Source organism: Erpetoichthys calabaricus, chromosome 18 (assembly GCF_900747795.2).
Source record: "Erpetoichthys calabaricus chromosome 18, fErpCal1.3, whole genome shotgun sequence".
NCBI lineage: Eukaryota > Metazoa > Chordata > Cladistia > Polypteriformes > Polypteridae > Erpetoichthys > Erpetoichthys calabaricus.
Window position 1 is genome coordinate 16,137,359 of NC_041411.2, and position 17,822 is coordinate 16,155,180.

The following is a 17,822-nucleotide window of genomic DNA, read 5'->3' on the forward strand; positions in this document are numbered from 1 at the left end:
AGAAGGACACAGAATCCATCGTCAGCCAAAAAGTGAATGCCTTATTTTTTCAAGTGAAAATAAAACTAACTTTACAAGATGTTTTAATCTTCCCCTTATAATGAACAACAAGTTGATATTAACTTCAAATAAATAGTTAAAAAAAGACTAAACTGACTTTAACAAGGCACAAAACTTGAACTCAAGTTGTTCTCAACTGACCTCTGAATCCACAGAAGAGTGTCATTGCCCCCTAGTGGATGCAGAGCAGCAAGTAAGATTTATTTTTTACTTTACAGTCTGGTAATTTGCAAAATTCATCAGACATGGTCATTTCAAAACCCACCACACATTCCAAAATTCAAATTATTTTTATGTCCTGTAAACCCCACATATCTGAAATACTTTTGGGATATACCCATTATAAATGCCAACCAGTTAAAAGTACACTTTAAATTCAGTTTCAGAGAATTCTGAACACTGTATGTAGTACAAGCTCCGAAAACTCACAATACCAAGCCCTTTCATCAGATACTCTGGAAATTCTTGTGTTATGTTAAAGCAAGAAGAAAAGTCCCAAACCTCAGAATTTAAGGAGTGTGAGTAAAACTGTGAGTACAACATTATACTACAGAACTAACAATTGATGAGTCTTTATTGAAAATAGTCTATTTCACAGTGAGTACCGCAAGAACATTCTGTCTTAATCACCCATTTAATTTCAATCTTACTACACCATTATTGCATTAAAAAAGAAGTGTAATCCATTATCCTATGTCCAGCTTCTTCCAACTTTCACTCCCTATCTCACCTTACCATAATCAATTCATAGGGCATGTTTGACTCAGTGATACTCCATTTCTACAGTAAGACCTTACAAACTTATTATAAATGCAGCAACTTCAATTTTTTTGTAAAATAATATAGAACGTAGCAATCCAGTTAATAATAATCCAGTTTGGAGCAGGATACTGTATTTGGTACCTCATATTTGGCACTTGAGCTTACAAGCCAAAATTACATTTTCACAACTCCTCTTCTGACCCATTGCAAGTTCTTTCCAAATATTCTGCCTCATAGAGGAATACAATTTAGAGGGCCCATTTGAATGTTGGTGAGCATCTGGAATTCTGTTCTTACATACAGAAGGGATGCCTTTTATTTGTAGAGGATTTTAAATGGTTTTCCTAAATGAAGGTAAGAATATTAAATGTTGTTTTCCTCCAAATGTTACAAGTCACAGTGTACATTTTATTTTAGTTAGAAAAATATATAGATTCACAGTTTCACTTAGCAATGCAAGGATAACATGTTGATTTCAACATTTAATTCAGAGATTTATTGTAATAATTGTGTTTTTGTGATAATGTGGTTAATTGTCCTGTGATGATAAATAAAAAAATTGCTTTGTTTTCTAAAAAAGATTTACTTGAATGGAGGTTCATTTTAAAATTACTAAGCTTCATATTTCTTGTGGAGTAATATACACCTCTTTTTACCTTCACAGGAATATGAAATTGTTTGGTAGATTTTGAGGGTGCTATTCAATTGGCATCAATACACAAACTATATTAAAAGGAATCGGTCAAGCACTGGCATATTCTATGGCTTCGGATACATGATTGGCTCACTGCTGACCATGAGCATCTAACCTCACTCATCTGTGGTACAACTGAAAGCAGGTCTCAGGTCAGCTTCTGTAAATCTTAAATGTTTTTACCTGTTTCAGGACTCCAACTCACATAATCAGATGTTCATCTCTATCCCCTTTTTGGCATACACTCTGAGTGACTGGCTTTCTTATCCACCCAGCCTTTTTATAAACCTGATAAAATGTTGTTTTCCCCATAGCATATCAGTATGAAAAAGTCAGGCTTTATGCAGCAACTGCATTTTCAGGAAGTCCAAAACAATTCATAAAAAATGTTTGTGTCAAAGCATTGTCTATAAAGAAGAACTCTTTCAAGCTGGTTTTATACAACTCTTGTCTTCAAAGTAGTAAAGGGTGGCCATCCCCTTCAAAATGGTCAAGTTTTAGCAGCTTTTCATTTCACTTAGTCCTCCAAAAATTATAAAAAATAGTCTGCATCTTTTCATCGGTTACTGCTCAAAAAGTTGTTCTCCACAGTAAGACTACCTTCCACCTGTTGATTACTTCAGAAAGTTATGAAATGGGTCAACTTTGCAACCAAACCTACTAAAATTATGCAAAACTGTAAACCAATCAGGAGAAAAACCTGATCAATACAAGTTTTTTCTCAATATAAAATGTTTAAAATGTTTTTAAAAATTAGCTGTAAGAAGTAAAAAAAAATATATAGCTAAGAAAATTAGGGAGAAGAGAAAAACATGGTGCATTTGTGAAAATTCGCAAACCTGCGTTACAGCCCAACTGAAATATCTAGATCTTGTTTTCTTCAAGCCTTTTCCAGTTCTGAGGTTTGATGGAACTTCTGAGATTATTGGGGTTCAGTGGCTCAAATTGATCCATTGGTATAGCTGTCTCCTCTGATTTGGAATTCTTGTTGAGCTCTACAACACGTGGCACCACAGTGGACCAGCGATCTTAACAGAGAGTAAGAGAAAACAGGCATTAGTGTGCAATTTCAAAGGTGACCACAGGTGAGTAAGTAGAGACCAAAGGTCCCTCTACTTATTTTCATAAAGGGTTGAATGTAAAAGTATGACATATTTATTTAAAAAATAGTCAAAATGTTAAATTAAGCACAGAATGGATAATCTGAGAAAGCATTATTACCCCCTCCCCCAGCAGCCCTTATTTATTTATTTATTTTTTAATAAGACCTTTCTATATTAGATATCTCTGCCAAGGGCCTTTAAAGTACACCTACAGTATGATTTTGTATATTTATTAGATATTTTGATTATTCCTGTGACATTGACTTAGATAAATGGGTTAGATAATATAAGGATGAAGATGCTTTCATTTTTAAATAGTTAGGACTATCAGTTTAAGTGACCTGATCAAAGTCAAAAATAAGTAAGAAATGGAATAGCAAATTAACAACGCAAACATTTTAGCCAGTAGTCCTCACAATCCAGGTTTTAAGAGAAGTGAATTTCTCAGTCACCTTGTTATTGATACTGAGTTAGTCTCAATTTGTTGATAATGTTGCTAGTCGAAATGGTACCAACTCAAGACCTAATTGGTGATTCAGTGTTTATTATTCTTTAACAGCTGAGAAACACCTTTCTGACCCTGTCGCTGGTACTGTACATTAGGTATTGTTATGAAAATGCAAAGCAATTCTTAAACAACTATACATTCCACTGCAATTTCACACACTCAGGTCAACCATTTTACTACAGGGTGTCATTTTTTTTCAGACCAAAGAAAGCACTAAAGCTAATGGTAAAAAATAAATATGTTACTATACTGTACATTTATTAATGAAGGTTATTTAAAATATACTCATATACTCAGGTTACAGAATGTTTATGAAGTAAAAAGTGTTGAATGCAGTGTCAGTTCAATAAATTCAATTTAAATGTGAGGACTGATGGACATCTGTGACTGTTTGTTCTATACTGTAGGTACCACAATATTAAATCAGCATTTGGCTTAAAACTTGTGACTGCTGCATATTATGGGGTACCACAATGTAGCCACTTGATCAAAGTAAGCGAAAAGACAAGAAATCTACATAATTAGACCAGTTGAGCAGCTGTGAAGTTATGGTGTTTTTACATGGTAGGGCTCTAGGATTATTATGATTACTATCTTGGTCAATAAAAACTAAATAATATTAAAAGTTAAACTGTTTTAGGGGATTATGTGCACAAGATGCTGTATACAATATTTTAAAACAATGTTCAAACATTGTCTGCAAGTTATATATAAAGTGGGTTGGGATTACTTAAAGGAAATCTGAAGAAAAGCAGAATACCAGTAAAATGTATAATAAAAGGTGCAACGGAACTAAATACTGTAAACATAGAAGGATACGCATGAGCAGAGTTCAGTGAAAAGAAGTATTGTGGTGGATCTTAATTGAGAAAGATGATAAGTGACTTGGGCCAAACAAGAAAATTCACTGCAGGAAAGCTCTTGCAAAATCACCTTTGAAATAAAAGGGAAGCCTATACATTTGGTCATTTACAAGTAGACAGCTACAGTGCATCCAGAAAGTATTCACAGCGCATCACTTTTTCCACATTTTGTTATGTTACAGCCTTATTCCAAAATGGATTAAATTCATTTTTTTCCTCAGAATTCTACACACAACACCCCATAATGACAATGTGAAAAAAGTTTACTTGAGATTTTTGCAAATTTATTAAAAATAAAAAAATTGAGAAAGCACATGTACATACAGTAAGTATTCACAGCCTTTGCCATGAAGCTCGAAATTGAGATCAGGTGCATCCTGTTTCCCCTGATCATCCTTGAGATGTTTCTGCAGCTTAATTGGAGTCCACCTGTGGTAAATTCAGTTGGTTGGACATGATTTGGAAAGGCACACACCTGTCTATATGAGGTCCCACAGTTGACAGTTCATGTCAGAGCACAAACCAAGCATGAAGTCAAAGGAATTGTCTGTAGACCTCCGAGACAGGATTGTCTCGAGGCACAAATCTGGGGAAGGTTACGGAAAAATTACTGCTGCTTTAAAGGTCCCAGTGAGCACAGTGGCCTCCATCATCCGTAAGTGGAAGAAGTTCGAAACCACTAGGACTCTTCCTAGAGCTGGCCGGCCATCTAAACTGAGCGATTGGGGGAGAAGGGCCTTAGTCAGGGAGGTGACCAAGAACCTGATGGTCACTCTGTCAGAGCTCCAGAGGTCCTCTGTGGAAAGAAGAGAACCTTCCAGAAGGATAACCATCTCTGCAGCAATCCACCAATCAGGCCTGTATGGTAGAGTGGCCAGACGGAATCCACTCCTTAGTAAAAGGCACATGGCAGCCCGCCTGGAGTTTGCCAAAAGGCACCTGAAGGACTCTCAGACCATGAGAAAGAAAATTCTCTAGTCTGATGAGACAAAGATTGAACTGTTTGGTGTGAATGCCAGGCGTCACGTTTGGAGGAAACCTGGCACCATCCCTACAGTGAAGCACGGTGGTGGCAGCATCATACTGTGGGGATGTTTTTCAGCGGCAGGGACTGGGAGACTAGTCAGGATAAAGGGAAAGATGACTGCAGCAATGTACAGAAACATTGTGGATGAAAACCTGCTCCAGAGCGCTCTTGACCTCAGACTGGAGCGATGGTTCATCTTTAAGCAGGACAACGACCCTAAGCACACAGCCCAGATATCAAAGGAGTGGCTTCAGGACAACTCTGTGAGTGTTCTTGAGTGACCCAGCCAGAGCCCAGACTTGAATCCGATTGAACATCTCTGGAGAGATCTTAAAATGGCTGTGCACCGACGCTCCCATCCAATCTGATGGAACTTGAGAGGTGCTGCAAAGAGGAATGGGCGAAACTGGCCAAGGATAGGTGTGCCAAGCTTGTGGCATCATAGTCAAAAAGACTTGAGGCTGTAATTGCTGCCAAAGGTGCATCGACAAAGTATTGAGCAAAGGCTGTGAATACTTATGTACATGTGATTTCTCAGTTTTTTCATTTTTAATAAATTTGCAAAAACCTCAAGTAAACTTTTTTCACGTTGTCATTATGGGGTGTTGTGTGCAGAATTCTGAGGATAAAATGAATTTAATCCATTTTGGAATAAGGCTGTAACATAACAAAATGTGGAAAAAGTGATGCGCTATGAATACTTTCCGGATGCACTGTATATGTATTTATGCTGTTTCTTTCTGCAATAGATTAATATGTACTATTAACCTGACAGAGAGCAACATTAGAGCAACAATAAAAAAATTCTACTGCAGTTGTTCAATATATATCGCCAGCTTAGAATTTTCTCCACCGTTAGTACAAAATAAAGTCAATCAAGTAACAGACAGAAATGCCATGCAAGACACTACAATTCTCCTCCATTGCCTTTATATATGTATACATTTGTAATGATTAAAAGGAAGTGAAAAGAAAGTAAGCCGCTCATAAATTAAATAAATCCTAGGTTCCATTTAGAAGTGTGCCTAAGTGGCCCCCTAATGGAATAATACCCCATTCAAGGTTGCTTGCTAACTTACACCTATTGTTCCTACTGTTTTATTCAATGCTGTATTGGATAAAGCAGATTAAGAAAACTGATAAGTTGTACAAGTTAAATTTTAATGCAGTTTTTTCATATGCAGTCTGGAGCACATAAACTGAGCAAGTGCTGCAGACTAAAACAATAGTAAGGAGGAAAGGCTAATATCCCATATTAATAGAAACCAACATTAACATGGTTTAATTTACTTTCTTTAGAGAAATATCAGGTAACAACTTGGCTCATCTACTACCATTAAGGTATGTTCCTGCTTTATATCCAATACTGATAGACTTATACATTGCTCCACATCAAATTCTCTGTGTCTATCACTGGCCGAAAGGAAAGATTTTATTTGGTTGTGGTTTGCTGCATTGGTGCGAGTTTCTCACATGGTCAGCATTCTTCTCTTAAGTTTTCTGAAAAAATGTTTTAACAGTTTGGTGAGAAAAAAGCAAACAAAAATTGCACATCTGCCAGACATTGTGTTATATAAAGCACTATGTGTGACTAATTTGTGATCAGGAAGAACAAATACTTAATGTCAAATGAATATCAAATGTTGAGGTAAAATCGAAAAAATGTCAACTGTAATTTTTCTTCAACTGGAAAAAATCTAACTTAGTTCTTTTATTGTTTATCACTTGCTTTAAATATTTGTAAATTGACAGTTGTGCAAACATTGCATATTTTTATTTATAGGAATTGAGTATGTTTCACTGTGATTTCTATGCAAGTGTTGCATGCATTAGTTTCTGCATATGTATGTTCTCCCTGCATTTTAAATGAGACCTTATCACAGTGCTCTGTGAAGAGCACTATACAAAAATAAACTAAATTGAACTGATTATTAATACTGCCAAAAATAACAGACAGAAAATAAGCTAGCCTTGCACTAACAGACCATTACCAATTTTATACTTTATAAATATGTGTCTATATTTCCCACTTAGACAGCTGCAATGCAATCATGTTAAGTAACTTGTTCAGACTTACAAAGTGAGACTACGTCCTTATTGAAAACAAAAAAAACACACAGTAAGAACCAGTAACCTTTTCATTCATTTCCATTGCCTTAGGCAAATAATGTGGCCTAGGGACTAACATCAGATAGTCATTCTACTCACCCCTCCGGAGTCCCCTTGCAGTGTGTGAAATACCATTATATTGGTATGGTTCACTCTTTCCAGGGTCTTCATTTATAATGCCTAAGTTCTGGTTCCAGTGAGACCAGTTTACTTCATCCACCCTAGAAGAAGAAGCAGTTACCATTACTTACAAAGCAAATGGCAAAAAACAGTTTAAATTGCACAGCCTTAATAGCTCTTGAATTGAACTAAGGCTTTTTACCAGGAATTTCTCTAACACAATTTCAAATGTGTAACGTGTTTGTCATTAGAGCTCACATCCAAACAGGTGGTTTTAAAGTAAAATCCATGTCACTTCGAAGAATGGCAGTGATATCTGCAAACATGTATCTACAGTGTTAAAATGACCATAACATATAATCTGTACATTTCTAATAACACTTCTGCACTGATTTTATACAGACTATAACATAACAGAAGAGAATATATTCATTTTCAATTTTACCTTTCACATCTAATTTATTTTTGAAAACCATGAATAAGGGAAGATGATAGGACAACTATCAAGACCCTAACTATTGTATACCAGCAGTATTCTTGAGAACTACTGGTATAATCCCACCAGCCTTGACCACAAAACACATCTACAGCATCTCATACTACACAAAATATAATATCACTTGCATAGTACTTTACCTAAAGCACCAGCGGCGATCAGGGCTGCCATCACTGTTCTTGCCTACTGTGACCATCTCTCCAGAGCGAAAGACCTTTCTTATGCACACTGGGAAGGAACGTTCAATGTCCAGGATAGTTGTTGCCCACTATTAGATCATTCATTTAAAAAAAAAAAAAAATAGAATTTTTTACATTCATGAACAATATCCAATCTCTGGGGATTTCTACACAAAGCACTGAAATGTTAAAACAATTGTGGTAGAAAGCACCTATCCATCCATCTATTTTCTAGACAGCTTATTCAAGATCACAGAGAGTTAGTGCCTAAGCCAGCATCATTGAGCACAAGGCAAGTAACAAAAGCATCATTTTATACTTCAATGTCAATTGCTCATAATTACAAAATGCAAGATTACTATAATCAAGACATTATAATCTGTGCATAACAACAATTTTTAATAAATATATATATTTTTAACTCTCTTTTCAACGCCACATAAAGGATAAAATAGTCTAGATGCACTACAAATTATTTGCATGTCTAAACTTCTTATCCCAATTATACATATGCAATATCGAGATTTTGTTCTGTTTCTCATAAATTCATCACTACTCACAAATGGCAGTTTAGCTCGGTTATACCTTCACTGTGAATCGTTCTCTTTATCTACTGTCTTTCATGTTTGATTCCTTTGTTTTTAGCATTTAGAATCAGACTAACAACCCACTTCTTGTCTACTGCATTTTGGGATGTATGCTCTTAAATCTATTGAGGCATGCTCTAGTTAACTCTTAAAACTAATAGTAAAGTATCTGTCCTCAATCTAATCTTCCTTTATATCCCGTATACCTGTATCTCTATCTAACCACTAACACTTCAAGTAAGGGCCCAGTCTCAGCTATGAACTCTTCATTAAGCAAGTCCTCTTATAAACCTGTCTCTTTCATTTCTGTTTGCAGTAAAATACATTTTCTACTATAGAAGAGACATTCGCTGATATAATGTGTTTATGAATGTATGATTGTCTAAACACCCAGAGTATTCACAGCAGTTTTCACAGCTGCAGATCACTCATAGAACATTCCTTATTCCTAGAAATCTGATCCTTTTTGTCATTACAGCTTGCTAGAGGGTCCTATTACTTTATTCCATGCTCTGGGTGTTGTACTAGTATTTTGGTCTGAAGGCACCCACTTGCTTTCCTCTGTACTAAACTGTAAAATTTATTTTACTTTTTCTTCTAGCAAATGATTCTTTTTTTCTTTTAATTATTATCAAGAGTGCCCTCTTACTGGGTTCTGCAGCTTCTGAACTTTTTGTTGCTTTGAGATAGAAACGCCAAAAACTAATGACTGTTCAATACCAGGCTGTATCTTTTATTAATTTAATAAACTTTGTAATGTATACTGTTAGAATTATATTTTTTTATTAAATCTCTAGCATATGTTGTGTATTTTTTTGGAAGTTGCCTTGCTTCTGTAGCTGTTATGGGTCAAAGCACAGGACAACACGTAACATACAGGCTTACAGAATGTAAATTACTAGTCTATGTTGGTTTTGGATAACCTACAGGCTTTTCTTCTGCCTCCACTGCCCAAATAAGTCTCTGCTTCACAGCCCAACTTTCTTTAAAATGGAATAATCAAGATCACCCATTCCAATTTGTAGCTTTCAGTTTCCAAGTGGCACCCAGACCTCCCTTGAATAAGAAATCTCTGATATCATCTCACCTGCAGCTTCCATATTTGTTTACTTTCCTTGGAAACCTGGCCCACTGTCTCTCCCATCAAGGCAATCAACATGTTGAGCAGCAGCACAAAGGTGAGGATTATGTAGGAGATTAGCAAAATGAGGAAGACAGCAGGGGACTGGGAATTACTGATCATATCCATATCACCCATTCCAATTGTGAGCTTGAAGAGGTCCAGTAAAAAAGTGCTAAAGGTGGTGTTGTCTCGACATGGTGGACATTGACCACCTGGACATTCAGGGGCTGGACTAGGACATACATTAAGAAGTGAAACAAGAGCTGAAATGGAATGAAAATAGCCTTTTAGTAAATGAACAGTACTGAAAAACACAACATGATGAAAGGATTTCATATAACACCTGTACATAACTATATTCTGTCATGTGCGTAATATGGTCTATTCCAGTATCCAAGTTTGTTCTAATTTTAAATAAATTTTAAGCCAAAGAATTACATCAATTATATTGTATTTATGTACTTTCTAAAGGATTTGGGCTGGTAACTTGAAGGTGGCTGGTTCGAACCCTAGCAGTGGCAGATTGAATGCTACTCTGTTGGGCAATTGAGCAAGGCCCTTAATCTGCAATTGCTCCAGGGGCACTGTACTAATAGGTGACCCTGCGCTCTGACCCTAAAACTCTCTAGAGAGTAAGTTGGGGTATGCGAAAAATGACAACTTCCTAATACAAGACATTGTATATGGCGAATAAAGGATTAAAAAAAAAAAAAGAACAATTTAGTTATCACCTTAGGATTTCACACAAATGTGCCAAATTTTGAGACAGTCTTTTTTTTAAATAATTGAATGCCATTACACAATTCTTTTTATATAGTGATCCACAACAGTTCCAGCTTTTAAAAAAGTAGATTAATTAATTTAATACTTTAAGTAGGAAGCTTCTAGACTTTGTATGCATTGACATAAACCCAGCTATTCTAACTACACTGTAATTTAAATATTGAGATATATTTTATTAAAAGTTCACTCATATTCCTAAAAACGGGACCTCTAAAATGGCATCTGAGCTGGAATCTTTCATCATTCCTGCCTCTCACCTGAAGCAAATCCAATCATGAACAGTACGTAAACCAACAGAAAGCGAAATAGGTCCTTAAACAGAATCTGGAAGACAACAGAAGAACAAAGTAATCTTTAGATATAGCCTTAGATATAGTGGTATTTTATACAGAGTAGAGAAAATTAAAAAAAAAAAAAAAAATTAATTCACAGCAGAAAGGGCGTGGTGTATTCATAAGGTTAAAAAAACATACTGTATATAAATATGCTATTACAGTGACAGGTAATTTTTCTTTGATGCTCTCATATGTACGTATGCATATTATATACACACACACACACACAACAGTAACCAATTTTAAGAAAAAGTGCATATGCAAAAAAAAAAAAAAAAAAAAGTATGCAACACTACTAAAATAATCCAAAATAGGATGGTATAAAGATATAATACCATTGGAATACTAAAGTAACTATTTATTTGTTGTTGTCATTTACACTATTTTTTTTTTACCTTTTGGATCATAATGCTGTATGTTCCTGTGAGCTTAAGCCCTCTGGTGAAGTATAGCGTATTTACCCAGCCCAGCACCAGAGCAAACACCATCACAGAAACATAGGCTTTGATTCCAGACAAGTATAATGCTGCTGTCACTAGGATCAGGATTGAGTAAATAAAACTAAAATTAAGAGAAAAAAAATATTTATAAGTCAAAGTCAGATGGCCCATTACACAAAGATAAACATAGGAAAAACAGAAAATGGACTGGAGTACTTACTACAAAAGCTGAAATGAGCCATCAATAAATAAAGAATTCACTCCTGGACATTTCTTCTGGAACAAGTCTTTGATCTACAGAAATATAAAACAAATAGGAAACTTATATAACTACTTCTCAACAAGATAATCTGGCATATGGAAAAAGAGAAACAAAAAATGCATGTCTCACATTAGAAAAAAAGAAGAAGATCCCACTAAACAGGGTAATGATCTCTCCAGTCAGACGCAAGTAGTCCAACGTTGTCTGGTACGCATATGGAGGCTAATGAGAGGGACACATAGTAGTTTCTTTTAATGGCAGTAATCCATGTAAATTTACACATAGCAGTATTTCAGAACATCACATTTTTAACCTTAGGGGTTTTATTTGGTTCACTCATTATGGAAAAAGTTCCACTATGTTTAATAAACTTTGCCTTTCATATTTGTCAAGTAAAATATATTATCAAAATATAAAGAGACATTTATTTGAATTACACATTGGAAATTTGTTGATGTCACTATATTATGTAAACTAGAGATGGCACATACATCCTGTATACAAATGCAATTATTTAGCATTAAAATAATATCTGCATACTAAAGCAAACTTTTTTTTCCACAGATTTACAAGGGGATATTGATAACCACAAGAAAGGTGCAAGCAGCTTTGTATAAGGCCCATATATTATATATTATATATATATATATATATATATATATATATATATATATATATATATATATATATATATATGACATAACTAATGTACTAGTGTATATACTCATATAGTGGGAGGTCTGTATGCAGTTTTTACATAATCTGTTGACATTTACATTAAAACCCCTTCTATTCAATTATGTATTTGACAAGTTTATTTTATTTTCATTTAAAAGACTGTAACTTCACATACACATCCTATTTATGAAAACAACTTTTGACATTTCTGTTTCATGGGAGAAAATTAGTGTGTGTAGCATATACTGTATTAGTATAGGATGCATAATTTATAAAACAAATTCACCACAGAATTAATTCCCATACACAAAAATATAAAATGTACAAATTCCTGAAATTATTATTATCAAAGGTCAACTAAATATACAGTATATGGATTTTTTTTCTGAAATACAAAAAAGGCTTTGTTTTGAGTATTTTCTGTCGATATCTAATGATTGAATATAGTCCCAGCTCATGGAATATACTGTGTAAGTACAGTACATTACAGAGAGCTGTTTGTAGTTTTCTCTTGAGCTCTGCAAGTATTTTTTAAAATCAAATGTTAAATGAGCTATGACTCAAAAAAGAAGAATCTAGATACTGCCATTGTATGCCATTGTTTCTCTCCAACTTTGGTATTTACTGCAAACTTCACAGGTTTAATCATTATATCAATATCTAGTATAGTGTACTTTCCCTTTCTTTGTCCTTTCCTAATGAATGTTGAAGTGGCAACATTGGAAACCTGGAAATGCCAGGGCACAAGAATCACAAGAAAACACATTTTGAAATTGTTGAGTTTTCCAGCCCAGTTAAGAGATATAATCCTTCCAGCATTTCCTGTGTCTGCCTTGGAGTCTTTTCATTGCGCGCGGTGCTTGGTATACTCCTGGTTGGAGGTTCTCATAAGCATCAGAACTCTTATGCCTACACCAGTTCTTTTGGATTCATTATGTCCAGAGATGTGGCAAATCCATTCTGTCAGCGTCAAACCATATTCCCAAATCCATTCATACTGTTGATCATGTCCATATAAATTAGAACGATTAACAATCCCAGTATACAGCCCCATGAGACGTAAAAGATAACCTTATCCTATCCATTGCATCTCTGAATTACGTCCATGGTCACTAACAGGTTCAAAGCAAAATATTTGAAAGCCATTGGCTTCAAGCTTAAGAATTATTTTTAGCTCATAACCATATCAAACCATTTTTGTAAGATTAAGTAAATGTCTTTTAGTAGTGCTGTATAGCTAGCAAATGTTTTGCCAAGGGCATCATCAGGATGGTACATAGTACATTTTTTTAAAAGTACTTTACTGAACTAGTACTGGAAGTTGATATTTTTTTTTGTCTGTGCAACTCTTTAGTTACTTTATTTCTTACCTATTTAGATATTTTTTAAATTTCTCACTGCAATTTTCAGTATTCCTTGGGGATTGCTGTTTTATTTTTCTTCTTTTTAAAAGTTTCAATAGACTGCTATTTTTATTCTATTTGTGTATGCCCAGGGTCTCTAACTCAGTTGTGGAGCTCATCAGTCACTGCAGTTGTTAATTTCAACCTACTTGCTAATGATATCCAAATATGCTGCTAAAGGAACATTTCACTTGATACACTAGCTCACCTTGGCTCTTTGTGTCCAAACTCATAAATTAAAGCTTCTATTTATTTACGAATTTCACAAAAACTTTAACTGCAGTCATAGCTCTTAGTGCACAGGGCTTTATTCACCTAATAACTTTTTATTTTTATTGCTTACTTTTTCTTACCAATAAAATAACAATACATTAGAAACTATCAAGGTACAATAGTTAATGGAAAGGCTAATCTAATCTCATTTACACTTGTGTATATTCTGCATAAAGCCTCTGTTTGAATGCATTATTTAAAAGAAGATTGAGTGAGTTCTGGGGTCTATACTCCATGGCTTTGTATGCGTTTGGGAAAAGATGTCTATATATACAGCACAGATTACTGCATTCATTATTAGATTGTAAATGGTAGATCTGGTCAAACTAGACAGACTAGTATTTTGCTCAGCTATGGCCTCAGGGCACCAGAATCTGGAGTTTTTTCACTCCCGTCTCTATAATTTACTGCTGCACATATATTCAATGTTGAATAACTTGGTGTGTATGGGTATAGTGATCCAGTTTTATTGGACTGATTGTGGATACAGCAGTGCATAGGAGGAAGGATGAACGTAAAATATGAAAGGATAGTTGGGTTGTAAAAGTGATGAAAATTGTGGATGAAGGTGTGATGGGTAGATAGTATTTTATATTATGTAAATCATTGCAGGAGAGGCATTTTGTAGATAGGAATAGAAAAGAGCAAGAATGGTTAACAAAAATATGGTTTAGGTATACTTGTTTGAAATTCTGTGGCCTAAGAGAAAGCATATATTGCCCAGCATGCTAGAAAAGAGGCTGCTCCAGATGTAACAGGGATTCCTGCCTAATATTACTTACAGTGAGAAAGGGGCAAAAGATGGATGCAGAGAAAGTGGCAGTAGACTTGGTTAGATATAATCACAGTACCTGGACTTAAAGTTCCCTCATGGCAGATATCATGAAGGCGTCCAGAAAAGTGTTTAAGGCAAATATTCACATGTAGGAGAAAGACTCCATGGTGTTAAGAGTGAGCAGTACAGAGGGTTAGAATGAAGAGTGATTCTCTGGCACTTAGTAATAGGGTGAAAAAAAAAAAACAATGAAAAAAAGTTAGCCCAGAATTAATTCCTACATCAAGAGGAATTTCTAGAAATTTGTTTTGTTTGCTTATTTCTACTTTTTCTTTCTTTCTGTTTAACTTCCTTTATATGTTGAATTGTTAAAACGTTCATACCTTTTTATATACTTTTGGCCTTAATAATTAATATATATCCAGGTGTGAGAGGTATTATCACCATGCTCTTTCTGGTTACAATAAATATTATTATTATTATTTTTTTTTTTAACAAATTATGTGGGGCATTTACACTGCTGTACAGATCAGAAGTGTCAATTTTGCAATATGAAAAGTATGTAATATAAAATTTTAAATTTGTATGAGCCATCCATAATCTTAGAAAACTGTTTTCCTTTGCAACTGCCTAAGATGCATTCATTAGGACGGGGCAGGGGATTTTTCACTTCATTCTCCTATCTTCTTTCACTTACCGTGCCTTCAGAAGGGTGGTAGTAGGCTACCAGAGTGAAGATTATCATAGCTACTAGGTATGATACTACACTCAGGTAGAAGCTGACAGCACCAAACTTCCTCCATTTATCTCGAAGAAGCTCATTGATGGGCTCCACAGCCATCATCTCATGACGATTCTGTATATGGAAATAAAACAGTAATAACAATAAAACAAGTGACACTAGCTGTTCAAGTTTTTAAAAAGCCAAGCAGAAGTGGACCACTGTGCCACAGCCAAATGTTTAATTTTAAACATTTGTATTTCTGCTATTTTGAAAGAAAGCAGAGCAATAAAACTCTTGGAAAACTTGTAACACAGCAGTAATTAACTTCAAGGAGTAAAACCGTGCATTATTTGGTGCATTAAACATAGCTGCCCTGTAGGTATCTTTGCTGCATCACAAGAACAGTATAAATCATCTAGAAAGATTAATTTAAAAGGTGTACACAGAGTATCTCATTTGTCTCCCTCCCAGCCCCTCAAAGACCTATCTTTCCTCCAATACATGCCTCGATGCGACTGTTGTATACAAGGATCTCCAATACTGAGACTTCTTCTCCACAAGTATCCAGTGATGAGAGGTCATAAAGCGAAGAGTAGACTGGACCATATGCCCAGTCCTTGAACTTCCTAGACAGATGCCTAGCATTCTCATCTTTTATCTCTCTGCGAATTATGTGCTGGAACACCTGCAAAAAATATTTTTTTATTAGAACGCAAGAGGAAATATAGCTTATACTGCAAATTACAAGCAGAGAGGCACTATGTTGTGCTTCAAGAATCTTAGCCTCAAACTTTAAATTGGCTCATGTACAGCATCGTGCAAGTTTTGAGTACTTAGACATATACTTATAAACTATAACAAGTGTTAGAGAGTTACTTGAGTAGCAATGATAATGCTACTCAAGAATTGATTATTACTTTATACATAATTTCTTGTCATACTTGCAAGAGTTAATCGTAGGCGCTATTGGTATTTCCGACCATGCCCCTCTGATCTTGGAGCTAAAATCATTATGCTTTACATACTCATCTCACAGATGGCGTCTGAACCCACTTCTATTAGCAGACGAGAACTGTACAGAATTTATATCAAAACAAATCAGTTTCTTTCTAGAGACAACTACATCCTCAGAGGTCTCTGCAGGAATACTCTGGGAAACTCTAAAGGCCATCTTAAGAGGGCAGATTATTTCATATCTTTCCCACAGAAATAAATTTGAAACCAAGAAAGTATCAGAGCTAACAAGCAAAATTACTAGAATAGATCGATAACATGCCAGGTGTCCAAGTGAGGCTCTTCATAGGAAAAGGCAGGATCTGCATTCAGAGCTCAACCTTTTAACAACTAAAGAAACTGAACAACTCATTTTTAAATCAAGACATCATTACTATGAACCCATAGACAAAGCTAATAAGCTCTTAGCTCAACAAATCCACAAGCAAGAAGTTTGCAATGCAATCCTAGCAATCACAACATGAACGGAGATAAAAATCATTGACCATAAAAATATAATGCACACATTTAGAGACTACTATAAATCCTTATATTCTACTGAGTTTAAAGAAGACAACACACAATCTAATGCGTTTTTGGATGCATTACAGATACCACAAATAGATACTCTTAGTGCAGAGGAATTAGATAAACCTCTGGTGCTATCATAATTACTAGATGCTATAAAGTCACTTCAGAGTGGGAAAGCAGCAGGCCCTGATGGCTACCCTGTCGAATTTTATAAGAAATTCTCCACTCAGCTAGCTCCCCTCTTATTAGCAACACTTACAGAAGCTAGAGACAATCAAATTCTACCTCAAACCTTTTGCCAAGCATTAATCACCGTCTTTCCTAAACAAAATAAGGACTTATTACAATGTGCATCATATAGACCAATTTCACTTCTGAATAATGATGTTAAGATACTTTCTAAAGTCATAGCTAGAATGATGGAGAAAGTGCTACCTTCGGTAATATCACAAGATCAAACTGGATTTATTAAAGGCCGACACTCAGCTGTGTTTGGTGTTCTTCCAGATGGGCTTACGGTGGAGAAGGACAAACAAACTGTGATTGCTTTTATTACACTATTGGCACGCAGACTTATTTTGCTAAACTGGAAGAATCCTAACTCTCCTCTTTTAAGTCAGTGGGTAACTGTTGTTTTATATTATTTGAAATTGGAAAAAATCTAATTCTCACTTAGAGGATCTGTACAGAACTTTTTCAAAACCTGGCAGGATCTAATCAATAATATTTTAGAATAACCTCTTAAAGCACTGAGGAAGCAGGTTCTCTTCCAATTTCTTTTTCTTCTCTATTTATCTTTATCCGCCTATTAAACTCATCAATTTATTTATTTTTACTAGCTTTAAGTTTTACTCCATTGGCCATGCTCTCTTTCTCAGGGGTGAGGGTTGATTTGTTTTCAATCCTATTTTTTGTAAAAATTGATCTATTTGTATAGAATGATTACAATAAAATCAATAAAATAAAAAAAGAGAGTTACCTCAAACCCATAAAA

At 35.0% G+C, this 17,822-nt stretch overlaps 1 protein-coding gene across 1 annotated transcript in view; it reads right to left on the minus strand.

Moving 5' to 3' along the window:
* Nucleotides 1–662: 662 nt before the first annotated feature.
* Nucleotides 663–17,822, minus strand: part of trpv4 (transient receptor potential cation channel, subfamily V, member 4) — a 37,106-nt gene continuing 19,946 nt past the window's right edge. The window contains exons 7-16 of the mRNA XM_028825073.2: nt 15,810–15,989; nt 15,278–15,436; nt 11,581–11,673; nt 11,410–11,483; nt 11,145–11,310; nt 10,672–10,738; nt 9,596–9,894; nt 7,883–8,010; nt 7,226–7,347; nt 663–2,544 (exon numbers count right to left, since the gene is read on the minus strand). Coding sequence (XP_028680906.1) covers nt 2,381–2,544; nt 7,226–7,347; nt 7,883–8,010; nt 9,596–9,894; nt 10,672–10,738; nt 11,145–11,310; nt 11,410–11,483; nt 11,581–11,673; nt 15,278–15,436; nt 15,810–15,989 — 1,452 coding nt within the window. The 3' untranslated portion in view covers nt 663–2,380. The remainder of the gene's footprint in view (nt 2,545–7,225; nt 7,348–7,882; nt 8,011–9,595; nt 9,895–10,671; nt 10,739–11,144; nt 11,311–11,409; nt 11,484–11,580; nt 11,674–15,277; nt 15,437–15,809; nt 15,990–17,822) is intronic.